General features: G+C 41.7%; 1 protein-coding gene across 2 annotated transcripts in view; it reads left to right on the top strand.

Annotated features, from left to right (window-relative positions):
- The window catches only part of YARS1 (tyrosyl-tRNA synthetase 1), a 39,773-nt gene that overhangs the window by 5,401 nt on the left and 19,537 nt on the right, over window positions 1–14,835 (top strand). For both annotated transcript variants that reach the window (XM_002750582.7, XM_054259102.2), the window contains exons 2-4: window positions 724–870; window positions 1,015–1,190; window positions 9,253–9,382. In XM_002750582.7, coding sequence (XP_002750628.1) covers window positions 724–870; window positions 1,015–1,190; window positions 9,253–9,382 — 453 coding nt within the window. The remainder of the gene's footprint in view (window positions 1–723; window positions 871–1,014; window positions 1,191–9,252; window positions 9,383–14,835) is intronic.

The following is a 14,835-nucleotide window of genomic DNA, read 5'->3' as shown; positions in this document are numbered from 1 at the left end:
CCTTGTCTCAAAAAAAAGTGCCAGGCGCAGTGGCACACGCCTGTAATCCCAGCACTTTGGGAGGCTGAGGCAGGCAGATCACGAGGTCAGGAGTTCAAGACTAGCCTGGCCAACATGGTGAAACCCCATCTCTACTAAAGATACAAAAATTAGCCAGGCGTGGTGGCAGATGCCTGTAATCCCAGCTACTTAGGAGGCTGAAGCAGGAAAATTGCTTGAACCTGGGAGGCGGAGGTTGAAGTGAGCCAAAATTGTGCCATTGCACTACAGCCTGGGCCACAGAGTAAGACTCTGTCTCAAAAAAAAAAAAAAAAAAAAAAAAAAAGAATAAATATACTCCAAAGGGAGGAGGTATAATGAGGCATGTCAGACCCTTCCTTTCTGTCTTGGCCTGAACTAGTTTTTTAGGTTTCTTTGGGATCCCATTGGCCATAATGGGGGATCCATTCAGTCAGTTGGGGGTCTTAGAATTTAGTTTTGGTTTACGAGTAGCTGAAGGCAAAGATGCAGTTAGGGACATGTCCCCACTCCCCAACATCAGGGGTGATACTAGCAGCAGTACCAACTTACATTGGCTCTCTGCACTGAGAGCATGGCTGGACCCTCTTGAAGGCTCTGAGCAAGGATCTCCAGTGACACATGCTTTTGTTTTCCTTGTCACAGGGTAGATGATGGGCAAGGTGGGGCACCGACATTAAACCAACTCTTCTGCTTCCACAACAGGAGGTTCTCGGGGAAGAGAAGCTGAAGGAGATACTGAAGGAGCGGGAACTTAAAATTTACTGGGGAACGGCAACCACTGGCAAACCACATGTGGCTTACTTTGTGCCCATGTCAAAGATTGCAGACTTCTTGAAGGCAGGATGTGAGGTAAGAACTAATGCTATAAGCCCTTGGGGACTGACCCAAGGGAGACTCAAGAGAGATTTAACAAGGACAGTGTGGGGCTGGAGGAGAGAGGTTGGAGGTACTTGGAAAAATTCACATTTTGGTGACCCCTTATCCCTTGTCCAGGTAACAATTCTGTTTGCGGACCTCCACGCATACCTGGATAACATGAAAGCCCCATGGGAACTTCTAGAACTCCGAGTTAGTTACTATGAGAATGTGATCAAAGCAATGCTGGAGAGCATTGGTGTACCCTTGGAGAAGCTCAAGTTCATCAAAGGCACTGATTACCAGCTCAGCAAGTAAGTGCTTGATCATCCCCCTTCCTTGTGGCTCTGGTGGTTCTAGCTAATTACAGGCCTGTGGAGTGCAGGCTTTCTTTACGTTTAGATTAGAAGCTGTCTGGCATGACCTATTCAGAACCATTTAAAACTTTATACTCTTTGTCCTTGTAATTAATCTATCAGAAGTGTACTGACTAGTAAATGCCTTGGTACTGTCCTGTTTGCTGGAGATATGAACGTAACCATAACAACGTCCTTGGTCTTGCAGAACTTAGAGGATATGGGAGTGTGATGGTGAATAATTCAGCCTCCCTTTCTCTTCTAGCCTTACCAAATAATAAAAGAAATACAGAAGAAAAATTTTTCTCACCATCCTAACAATAGTTATTGCTTATCTTTGTGAGTTTTGTTCATATTTGGAACAAAATGATATTGTTAGCGTAGATATTTTGTGTCCTAATGTTTCTTTCTTTTTTTTTTTTTTGAGACGGAGTTTTGCTCTTGTTACCCAGGCTGGAGTGCAATGGTGCGATCTCGGCTCACCACAACCTCCGCCTCCTGGGTTCAGGCAATTCTCCTGTCTCAGCCTCCTGAGTAGCTGGAATTACAGGCACATGCCACCGTGCCCAGCTAATTTTTTGTATTTTTAGTAGAGACGGGGTTTCACCATGTTGACTAGGATGGTCTCGATCTCTTGACCTCGTGATCCACCCGCCTTGGCCTCCCAAAGTGCTGGGATTACAGGCGTGAGCCACTGCGCCCGGCCCAACTTACTCTTTTTTAAGCAATTCCTGAATGCTGCCTCATTGTCTCCACAGTAAAAAATTTTTGAAACCTCAGATATGGATTTCTAAGTACATATCACTCTATTAGTCACTTTTGCATTTAAACCCTTAGAACAATTTTTTAAAGTAAGCCTTATTTTTTCCTATTTCACAGATAAATTAATTCAGATTTAACTTTTCCAAGTTTATATATCTAGTAAATAGGTGAGTCAGGATATGAACCCAGATCTCTTGCTTACTAGTAAATTTCTCTTTTTACTGTAGCTAATATAATTTTTTTTACCATTCCTCACTGTTGATACATTTAGGGCTTTAAAGAAGGCATGTAGGCTGGACGGGGTGGCTCACGCATGTAATCAAGCGCTTTGGGAGGCCAAGCTGGGAGAATTGCTTGAGGCCAAGAATTGAAGACCACCCTGGCCAATATAGCAAGTCCCCATCTCAAGAAAGAAAGAAAAAGAGAGATAGGGAGGGAGGGAGGGAGAGAAGGAGGGAGTCAGGGGAAGAGAAGAGAAGAGAAAGGGAAAGAAAAGAAAAGAAAAATAGGACCAGGTGTGGTGGCTCACACCTGTAATCCTAGTGCTTTGGAGGTTGGCGGATCACTAGAGGTCAGGAGTTTGAGACCAGCCTGGCCAATGTGGCCAAACCCCATCTCTACTAAAAAGACAAAAAATTAGCTGAGCATGGTGGCACACACCTGTAATCCCAGCTACTTGGGTGGCTGAGGCATGAGAATCACTTGAACCTGGGAGGTGAAGGTTGCAGTGAACCAAGATGATACCACTGCATTCCAACCTTGGCAATAGAGTAAGACTCCATCTCCAAAAAAAAAAAAAAAAAGAAAAGAAAGAAAAGAAATAAATAAAGCATATCAACATCCTTATATGAACAGATCTTTGAATCTTCAGCCTTTGAAGAGTACCTGAAATTTTATTCATTTTTATATTTAATCTACAGATCTTTATGGAGCCCCTGGTATATGATAGGCACTGTTCTGGATACTGATTATGCAAAAGTAAAGCAAATAAAAGTCCTCCCTATCCTAATGGGACTTACATTCTAGCAAGGAAATCAGACAGTAAATAATAAGTTATGTGTGTAACAGATGGCAATTGCTGAAACAATGCAGACAGGTCAGGGTAGAGAAACTTTTCAGGAAATGGGGGGTTTCAATTTGAATGAGATGGTTAGGGAAGCCCTCTCTGCTAAAATGACATTAGGCAGCAACCTGAAGATGGTAAGGGAATGAGTCTTGCAAGTATATATTGAATTCTTACTATGTGCCAGACACTAGTCTAGGCACTGGAGTTATACCTGTGAAGAACACAGGCATAGTTTTTATTCTCCAAGAACTTAGGAGAATATGGGATATGGGAAGGTGGGATAAATAAAGCTATCTTGCTTCAAAGTCACTTGATATTTTTCTATATATAAAAATGACTTTAGGGCCAGGCATGGTGGCTCACACCTATAATCCCAGCACTTTGGGAGGCTGAAGCGGGTGGATCACCTAAGGTCAAAACCCCATCTCTACTAAAAATACAAAAATTAGCCAGGCATGGTGGTACACACCTGTAATCCCATCAACTTGGGAAGCTGAGGCAGGAGAATTGTTTGAACCTGGGAAGCAGAGGTTGCAGTGAACCGAGATCATGCCACTGCACTCTAACCTGGCCAACAGAGTGAGACTCTGTCTCAAAGAAAGGAAAACAAAAAAGTGACTTTATAGGAAGATGGCTTTGTAGTGCACACTTGATATGCTCCTTCTGTTCCAAACAGAGCAATGATAGAAAAAATGTGAAAATAGGGCTAGGCGTGGTGGCTCATGCCTGTAATCCTAGCACTTTGAGAGGCTGAGGTGGGAGGATTGCATGAGACTGGCCTGGGCAACATAGTGAGACTCCCCCATCTCTAAAAAAAAATTTCTAATTAAAAAAATATGTAAAATAACCACCCAGTACTTTGAGAGGCTGAGGCAGATAGGTCACTTGAGGCCAGAAGTCTGAGACCAGCCTGGCCAACATGGTGATGTGTCTATTAAAAATACAAAAAATCAGCCAGGTGTGGTGGTGCATTCCTATAATCCCAGCTACTAGGGAGGCTGAGACACAAGAATCTCTTGAACCCGCTAGGCAGAGGTTGAAGTGAGCTGAGATCTTGCCACTGCACTGGGGGACAGAGTGAGATTCTGTTTCTAAATAAATAAAAATAATAACCAAGGGACAGAGAGGCAGAGTGAAACATGAACATATAAAATAAAAAGAATCATTTAGAAATCTTGGAAATGGAAATTTCAGTTATTAAAGGAAAAAAAAAAACCTAGTCTTGGATAAATAGGATCAACTGTAGACCGAATATACTTGAAGAGAAAATTAGAGATTTGAACAATAGTACTAAGAAATTTGCCCAAAATGTGGACCAGAAAGGTGGACAAAAAATGTAATTTTGAGATATGGATAATGACTTTTGTTTCTAGCAGTCTGGCAGACTAGGTATTGTAACCTGCTGAAAACAGCTAAAAATGCTGGATAAAATTTTTTTATACTAAATGTAGCAATGTACAGACAAGTTAATCAAGAATATTCAGTGATTGGAGTAAAAGTGGGAATACAGAGATACTGTAGTTCAGTTAATCTTAGATACTGTCAAAAATGTTAACGTATAACATCCCATTATTTATAAGACTCATCTAGATTTCAGAATGTTAAATGTTAAAAAAAAATGCATCTTAGAATCTACAAAATATAGGATATGGAACACTGAACACTACTTGCACCTTGTGGATCATTGAATTGTATGTTCTTGAACTTTGGTTTTCTGGTCTCATAGAACACAAGAACAAAAAAAGAGAGAAAAAGGTTAGAAAATTAGAATACTAGGCCAGGAGGTCTAATATTTGAATAAGTGTTTCAGAAAAGAGAGAATCAAAGTGAAGGAAATAATGAAATAATTTAAGGATGAAATAATTCATGAAAATAAGGACAATTAAAGGACATGAGTTTCAGATGGAAAGGGCCCATTAAGTGCCTAGCACAATGTATAAAAGTAAATCCACATTGAAGTATATTCTCTTGATATTTTAAAACACTGAGGACAAAAAATATTCTACAAACTCCCAAAGGGACAGAAGAAATTGGCCAGGCGTGATGGCTCACACCTGTAATCCCAGCACTTTGGGAGGCTGAGGTGGACAGATCACCTGAGGTCAGAAGTTCGAGACCAGCCTGGCTAACGTGGTGAAACCCTATCTTTACTAAAATACAAAAAATTTAGCCAGATATGGTAGCAAGCACCTGTAATCCCAGCTACTCCAAAGGCTTTAACCAGGAGGTGGAGGTTGCAGCGAGCTGAGATCACACTGTTGCACTCCAGCCTGGACGATAAGAGCAAAACTCTGTCTCAAAAAAGAAGAAGAAGAAATAACATCTAGAAATGTCAGGAATCAGAATAGCTTCACATTTCTTAAAAGGAGCACTAAGCCAGCAAGGTGGCTTAAAACTGTAATCCCAACACTTTTGGGAAGTCAAAGTGGAGGGATCACTTGAGGTTAGGAGTTCAAGACCAGACCGGCCAACATGGTGAAACCCCATCGCTACTAAAAATACAAACAATTAGCCAGATGTGGTGGCAGACACCTGTAATCTCAGCTACTCAGGAGGCTAAGGGAGGAGAATCACTTGAACCCTGGAGGTGCACTCCAGCCTGGGCAACAGAGAGAGACAAGGAAGGAAGGACAGAATGGAAGGAGGGAAGGAAGGGAACACATCTATGCACATCTATAGTCCTAGCTACTAGGGAGGCTGAGGCAGCAGGATTGCTTGAGCCCAACATTCAGAAAGAGAAGGATTTTCAACCTAAAAATCTAGGTTGAAATTACCTAGATTACCATGCAAGTATAGGTGTAAAATATCTGAAAATATCAGTAAAAAATTATTTTCATGTTTCTATTGGCCATTTGGATTTCCTCTTTTGTAAAGTGCCTGTGCAAGTGTTTTTGCCCATTTTTCTACTTTTTTAGATACCAAATTCTATGTCATTTATGTACGTGGAATTAGCCTGGGGATAGATAATTAACCAATGAAACAGAATGGAGAGTAGAGAAATAGATCCTCACAAACATGGAAACTTGACATAACAGAGCTGCCATTCATTGCAGACTAGCAGAGAAAGAATAAACATTTAAAGCAAAAATGGTGTCGAAACAATTGATTATCAATACAGAAAAAAAAATGATCCTTCCATTCTACGTGGAATAAAGATTTAATTGTAAAGACCAAACTACAAAACACCTAAAAAACAGTATATGGTACAATCTTACAATCTTAAGGTAGGAAAAACAAGACATACCAAAAGCACAAATCACAGGAAAAGATTAATGAATTCCAGTACATTAAAGTTAAGAACTTCAGTACATCAGAAGTAAAGTAGAAAGACAAGCCACAAACTGGAAGAAATGTATAACACATGTAACTAGCAAAGAATTAATATTCAGTCTTAAATTTCAGAAACTACAGAATCATTTGTTAAAAAAAAAAAAAAGTCAATCCAGTAGAAAAAGTCTGGCAGTACACAGAAGAAACCTGAAAGACCAGTGTGCATAGGGGAAGCTACTCACCTCTTTGTTTATTATTCAAAGAAATGAGATTAAAACTACAGTGAGAAAACATTTTGTGCTCACCAAATTGGCAAAAATTTAAAATAATGTCAAAATTAAGGAAAAAAATTGATAAAAGCGCAAATAGGCATCATCCCCTAAAGTTCAAGGTGCAAATCCCTGGTGATCCAGAAATTCTACTTCTAGGCATATATAGAGAAACTTGTATACCAAAATACACAAGAATATTTATAACACATTGTTTACAGTGATATAAATGTAATATACTGGAAAGAAACACAGGTGTTAAGGAGAGTGGTTACTCTGAAGGAAAAAGTGGCAGAGAATTATGGAGGACTGCTCAGGAGCTTCAGAAGTAATTCTTAGGTACTTTTTCTTTATAATTTTTTAAAATTTTATTTTTATTTGTTTATTTTAATTTTTTTTGAGACAGTTTCACTCTTGTTACCCAGGCTGGAGTGCAATGGCGCGATCTCAGCTCACCACAAGCTCTGCCTCCTGGGTTCAAGCAATTCTCCTGCCTCAGCCTCCCGAGTAGCTGGGACTACAGGCACATGCCATCATGCCCAGCTAATTTTTGTATTTTTAGTAGAGACGGGGTTTCACCATGTTGACCAGGATGGTCTTGATCTCTTGACCTCCTGAACCACCTGCCTCAGCCTCCCAAAGTGCTGGAATTACAGGCGTGAGCCACCACACCCAGCCTTAAAATTTTATTTTTTTTATTTTTTGAGGCAGGATCTCTGTCACTCAGGCTAAAGTGCAGTGGCATGGTCAGAGCTCACTACAGCCTCAAATTTATGGGCTCAAGCAATCCTCCTGCCTCAGCTTCTGGCAGCTGGGACTATAGGTGTGCTCCACTATGCCTGACTGGGTCCTTTTTTTAAAACTGGGTGATGGGCCCAGCACTTTGGGAGGCCGAGGTGGGTGGATCACGAGGTCAAGAGATCGGGACCATCCTGATCAACATGGTGAAACCCTGTCTCTACTAAAAATACAAAAAATTAGCTAGGCATGGTGGTGCGTGCCTGTAATCCCAGCTACTCAGGAGACTGAGGCAGGAGAATTGCCTGAACCCAGGAGGCAGAGGTTGCGGTGAGCCGAAATTGCACCATTGCACTCCAGCCTGGGTAACAAGAGCAAAACTCCGTCTCAAAAAAAAACTGGTGTTGGGTATTCCTTGTATTGTTCATTATTTCTCACATGTATTTGTTTATTTTTGTTTGTTTGTTTTTTGGAGACAACATCTCACTCTGTTGCCCAAGCACAATCTTGGCTCACTGCAACCTCCAGCCTAGGCAACAGAGCAAGATCCTCTCTCAAAAACAAACAAACAAACAAAAAACAGAAATAGATTGGGAAATTTTGATATCAGTTGAAAAGACATTCCAGATGAAGAGACTGAAGGAGAATGGCAGATAAGCAGTATTTCAAGAGGTAACAGCAGAACATTTTCCAGAAGTGAAGAAAAATACTGATTAAAGGCCTCTTTTAAAAGGAAAGCAAGCCAGGTACTGTAGCTCACACCTGTAACCCCAGCACTTTGACAGGCAGAGGTAGACAGATCACTTGAGCCTAGCAGTTCCAGACCATCCTGGGCAATATGGCAAAACCAAGTCTCTACAAAAAATAGAAAAATTAACCAGTTGCAGTAACGCATACCTGTAGTTCCAGTTGCTCTGGAGGCTGAAGTGGGAGGATCACCTGAGCCCAGGAGATTGAGGCTGCTATGAGCTGTGATCACGCCACTGCATGCCAGCCTAGGCGACAGAGTGAGACCTTGTCTCAAAAAAATATATATAATAATAAGATAAAAGGAAAACCATAAAAATAAAGTAATATTTTAGATGAGAGGATAGGTATGTCACATTTTAGAAGCTACCAGGCAGTGCTCTATTTGAATGGCCTGGTATAACTGGACCCAGGTTCAGCTGCCCAGCCACTTGAAAGTCAGACACAAGAGACAGGGGTTGGTAGGAAGAAAAGCAGGTTTAATCAGAGAGCCAACAAACCAAGAAGATGGCGGACCAGTGTTCTAAAGTACCATCTTAAATTCTGAACTTTACCATAATGTTTTTAAAGGGAAACTTTGTATGGGAGACATGCAGGAGTGATGCAGAATGCAGGGTCTGTGTGTCTCTGTTCTGATGGCTGTCTTGCATAATTGCCCATCTGGAGGTATGGCTGGTGTTATCTTGACTTCAGACTCATGATAACGGACTAATTGAGACTCCCTCTGAGCAGGAGGATTCTGCAATCTGGGCTCCATGCCTAGTGTGTTTCAAGGTTAGCCTCTGGAACTTCTTTTTTTTTCCAACTTTTATTTTAGATTCAAGGGGTGCATGTGCAAGTTTGTTACATGAGTAAATTACATGTCACAGGGGTTTGGTTTACAGACAATTTTGTCACCCAGGTAATCAGCATAATACCTGATAGGTAGTTTTTGAATCCTCACCCTCCTCTCTGGAATTTCTTAAGCAAGAACGTAATTAAGTAAGCATGCAATACTAGAAGAGAGGGAAAGAAGAACAAGAAAGTCAGTGATTAAAAAATATTTTTAAAACTGAGATCCTGGTTACACTAAGTGTTAGGGAAGTAAATTGATGTGCTTTTAGATTGCCCTAGGAAACTGAGGCCTAGGCCCAGGTTTACAGCTGTCCCCTCTTCCTTTCCTCTTCAGAGAGTACACACTAGATGTGTATAGACTCTCCTCCATGGTCACACAGCACGATTCCAAGAAGGCTGGAGCTGAGGTGGTAAAGCAGGTGGAGCACCCTTTGCTGAGTGGTCTCTTGTACCCCGGATTGCAGGTACTTAAAGGGGATGGAGTGACCCAATGACCTTTTCTGCTCTGGTTCGATGACAGGCATATCTCATTGTGCTTTGCTTTACTGTACTACGCAGATACTATTATTTACAAACTGAAGGTGTGTGGCAACCCTGTGTCCAGCAAGTCTACCAGCACCATTTTTCCAACAGCATGTGCTCACTTCATGTCTCTGTGCCATATTTTGGTATTATCACAACATTTCAACTTTTTCATTATTATCATATCTGTATGTATCATATTGTAGTTGTTTTGGGGCACCACACAATATGCCCATATAAGACAATGAACTTAATAAATATTGTATGTGTTCTGACTACTCTACCATCCAGCCATTTCCCCACTCTCTTCTGGCCTCCTTATTTCCTGAGACACAACAATATTGAAATTAGGCTAATAATAACCCTACAATGGCCTCTAAGTGTTGAGGTGAAAAAGAGAGTTGCCCATCTTTCACTTTAAATCCACACTAGAAATGATTAGGCTTAGTGAGGAACGCATGTCAAAAGCTGAGTGAGGCAGAAAGCTGGGCCTCTTGTACCAAACAGCCAAGTTGTGAATGCAAAAGGAAACTTCTTGAAGGAAATTCAAAGTGCTACTCCAGTGAACACCTGAAAAATAGAAAGTGCTGGCCAGGCATGGTGGCTCAAGCCTGTAATCCCAGCACTTTGGGAGGCCGAGTTGGGTAGATCACGAGGTCAAGAGATCAAGACCATCCTGGTCAACATGGTGAAACCCCGTCTCTACTAAAAATACAAAAAATTAGCTGGGCACGGTGGCGCGTGCCTGTAATCCCAGCTACTCAGGAGGCTGAGGCAGAATTGCCTGAACCCAGGAGGCGGAGTTTGCAGTGAGCCGAGATCGCGCCATTGCACTCCAGCCTGGGTAACAAGAGCGAAACTCCGTCTCAAAAGAAAAAAGAAAAATAGTGCAACAGATGTAAGTTTCATCTATATTGATGTAGAGAAAATTTTAGTGGTCTGGATAGAAGATCAAACCAGCCACAATATTACCTTCAGCTAGAGCCTAATCCAGAGAAAGGCCCCAACTGTCTTCAGTTTTATGAAGGCTGAGAGAAGTGAGGGTGATGCAGAAGAAAAGTTTGAAGCTAGCAGAGATTGATTGATGAGCCTTAAAGGGGAAAAAGCTGTCTCCATAACATAAAAGTGCAAGGTGAAGCAGCAAGCGCTGATTTAGAAGTTGTAGCAAGCTATCCAGAAGATCTAGCTAAGATCATTGATGAAGGTGGCTGCACTAAACAGTGGATTTTCAAGGTAGATGAAATAGACTTCCATTGGAAGAAAATGCCAGAGAGAAGTCAATACCTGACTTCAAATCTTCAAAGGACAGGCTGACTCTCTTGTTAGGAGCGCATGCAGCTAATGCAGTTGAAGCCAATACTCATTTACATCCCAAAAATCCTAGTGCCTTTAAGAATTATGCTAAATAGACTGGGTGCCATGGCTCACACCTGTAATCCCAGCACTTTGAGAGGCCAAGGTGGGCGAATCACGAGGCCAGGGGTTTGAGACCAGCCTGGCCAACATGGTGAAACCCCGTCTGTACTAAAAGTACAAAAATTAGCTGGATGTGGTTGTGCACATCTGTAATCTCAGCTACTTGGTAGGCTGAGGAGGAGAATCACTGGAACCAAGAAGGCAGAGACTGCAGTGAGCCAAGAGTGCACCACTGCACTCCAGCCTGGATGAGAGAGCAAAATTCCCTCTCAAAAATAACAAAACAAAACAAAACAGGAATTATGCTAAATAGGCTGGGGCTGTGGCTCATACATATTCCCAGCACTTTGGGAGACTGATGCTGGTGGATCACCTGAGGTCAGGAGTTTGAGACCAGCTTGGCAAACATGGTGAAATCTCGTCTTTACTAAAAATACAAAATTAGCTGAGCGTGGTGTCGGGTGCCTGTAATCCCAGCTACTGAGGAGGCTGAGGCAGGAGAATTGCTTGAACCCAGGAGTTGGAGGTTGCAGTGAGCCGAGATTGTGCCATTGCATTCCAGCCTGAGGACAAGAGCGAGACTTTGTCTCAAAAAAAAAAAAAAAAAAAAAAGAATTATGCTAAATAATCCAGGCATGCTGGCTCATGCCTGTAATCCCAGGACTTTGGGAGGTCGAGGCAAGCGCATCTCTTGAGGCAAGGAGTTCAAGACCAGCCTGGCCAATGTAGCAAAACCCTGTTTCTACTAAAAGTACAAAAAAAAAAAAATAGCCCCAGGCACAGTGGCTCATGCCTGTAATCCCAGCACTCTGGGAGGCCAAGGCGGGAGGATCACTTGAGGTCAGGAGTTCAAGACCAGCCTGGCCAATATAGTGAAACCCCATCTCTACTAAAAATACAAAAAATTAGCCAGGCATGGTAGTGGGTGCCTGTAGTCCCGGCTACTCAGGAGGCTGAGACAGGAGAATCATTTGAATCTGGGAGGCGGAGGTTGTAGTGAGCAGAGATCATGCCATTGCACTCCAGTCTGGGTAACAGAGCGAGACTCCATCTCAAAAAGGAATTATGCTAAATCTACTCTGCGTGTGCTCTATAAATGGAACAAGAAAGCCTGGATAATAGCACATCTGTTAACAGTATGATTTACTGAGCATTTTAAGCCTATTTTTGAGGCCTACTGTTCAGAAAGAAAGAAAGATTCTTGTCAAAATATTACTGCTCATTAACAGTACACCTGGTCGCCCAAGAGCTCTGATGGAGAGCTTCTGTAGAGCTTGATGTGTACAGGAGTTAAATGTTTTTTTCATGCCTGCTAACACAACATCCATTCCACAGCCCATGGATCAAGGCATGATTTTGACTTTCAAGTCTTACTGTTTAAGAAATACATTTCAAGGGGTCCAAAGTGGCTCCCGCCGGAGGTCATGGCGCTCGCGAAGGCGAGGTCATCAGTTCAAGGCTAACCTGAGCAACCTCATAAGCTCAAACTGATTGGCAAAAAAAAAAAGAAATACATTTCAAAAGGCTTTAGCTGCCATAGATAGTAATTCCTCTGATGGACCTGGGCAAAGTAAATTGAAAACCTCTGAAAAGTTTTTGTCATTCTAGGTGTTATTAAGAATATGCATGATTCCAAGGTCAGGAGTTCGAGACCAGCCTGGCCAATATGGTGAAACCCCATTTCTACTAAAATTACAAAAATTAGCTGGGCAAGATGGCGGGTGCCCATTATCCCAGCTACTCGGGCGACTGAGGCAAGAGAATTGCTTGAACCTCGGAGGCGGAGGTTGCAGTGAGCTAAGATTGTGCCACTGCACTCTAGCCTGACCGACAGAACAAGACTCCATTTCAAAAAAAAAAAGAATATTTGTGATTCATGGGAGGAAGTAAAAATATCCATATTAAATCCATATGAACAGGAGTTTGGAAGAAGTGGTTGCCAACTGTCATGGGTGACTTTGAGGGGTTCAGGACTTAAGTGAAGGAAGTCACTGCAGATGGGGTGACAATAACAAGAGAACTACAATTAGAAGTGGAGCCTGAAGATGGGACTGAATTGCTACAATCTCATGAATTTTGAACAGATGAGGAGTTGCTTCTTATGGATGAGCAGAGTGGTTTCTTGAAATGGAAACTACTGGTGAGGATTCTGTGAACATTGTTGAAATGGCAACAAAGGATTTTGAATATTACATAAACTTAGTTGATAAAGCAGCAGCAGAGATTGAGAGGATGGACTCCAGTACTGAAAGAAGTTTTACTGTGGACAAAATACTATCAAACAGCATTACATGCTACAGAATAATCTTTCATGAAAGGAAGAGTCAATTGATATGGCAAACTTCATTGTTGTCTTATTTTAAGGAATTGCCACAGCCACTGCAGCCTTCAGCAACCACCACCCTGATCAGTCAGCAGCCATCAGAAATGGAGGCGAGACCCTCTACCAGCAAGAACATTATGACTTCCTGAAGGCTCAGCTGACCGTTAGCATTTTTAGCTATACCTTAACCAAATTAAACTATGAACATTGTTTTTATAGACATAATGCTATTCCATACTTAATACACTACAGTATAGTGTAAGCACAACTTTTATATGCACGGAGAAACAAAAAAATCCAAGTGACTCACTTTATTGTAGTTGTCTGGAACTGACAACTACAGTATCTCTGGGGTATGCCTGTACTGTACACAAACCTCTCTCTTCTGGCACCAATTAAATATGTACATTTGCTTTTCCTTCTCCAACCTGTAGGCTTTTCTGTGTGTCTCTCTTCTTCCTCCCCCACTTCCTGGGATGCTTTTTTACTTCTTCAATTATAATTCCTTCTCTACCTGTCTGTCCTTTAAGACATTGTTCATCTCATACATCTTTATGTAAATCATAATCCTTTTAACCATAATCTTAATAAAGGAAATAAACTTCAGAGTGATGTATAAAAATAAATTTAGGCATGATCCTATTTCTGTTCAACAAAATAAAATACATGTTTTGTTTAACAGAAACATCCTTCTGTTTGCTTTGTGTGCATGTATATTTGTATGAGCAAGGAGGATAGAAAAATACAAACCAAGCTATTGATACTGGTTACCTTGTGAAGGCAGGATGAAAATATGGCTAGACTTAACTTTTTCTTTATATATCTGTACACTTTTTTAAATTAAACTTTTTGTAGAGACAGGGTCTCACTATGTTGCCTAGGCTATTCTTGAACTCCTGGCCTCAAGTGATCCTCCTGCCTTAGTCTCCCAAAGTGCTGAAATTGCAGGCATGAGCCAACACACCTAGCCCTCTACAATGTTTGATATAAGAAAATAAAGTTTTCCCTTGTCACTTCAAAGAAATATTTTCCAAGGTTAAACCTGGAGCTGGGCCCAGTGGCTGGCGCCTGTAATTCCAGCACTTCGAGAGGCCAAGACCAGCCTGACTAACATGGTGAAACCCCATCTCTACCAAAAAATAGAAAAATTAGCCAGGTGTGCTGGCGTGTACCTGTAGTCCCAGCTACTTGTGAGGCTGAGGTGGGATAATCACTTGAACCCAGGCGGTGGAGGTTGCAGTGAGCTACGATCACACCATTGCCTTCCACCTGGGTGACAGAGTGAGACCCTATCTATCTGTTTATTCATCTGTTTATCTGTCTATCTATCAATAAATCCCAGAGACATGCTAGTTCTGCACTATTGGCTGGGCACCATGGTTTATGCCTATAATCCCAGGTACTTGGGAGGCTAAGGCAGGAGGATCACTTGAGGCCAGGAGTTTAAGACCAGCCTAGGCAACATAGCAAGACTCCATCTCTTTTATTCTGTGTGTATGAAACTCCATGTCTTAAAACAAAAAAAAAAATAATAAAATAACACCAGGTCCGTACCATCTAATGTGGTCCCAGTCATATGTGGCTATAAATAAAATGGAAATGCAGTCTGAATCACTCAAAATTTTCCTAAGCCCTTCACACCTCTGTGCCTTCTCA

Source organism: Callithrix jacchus, chromosome 7 (genome assembly GCF_049354715.1).
Source record: "Callithrix jacchus isolate 240 chromosome 7, calJac240_pri, whole genome shotgun sequence".
Lineage (NCBI taxonomy): Eukaryota > Metazoa > Chordata > Mammalia > Primates > Cebidae > Callithrix > Callithrix jacchus.
Note: the sequence above shows the minus strand (reverse complement) of the source record. Positions and strands in the feature narration are given on the sequence as shown.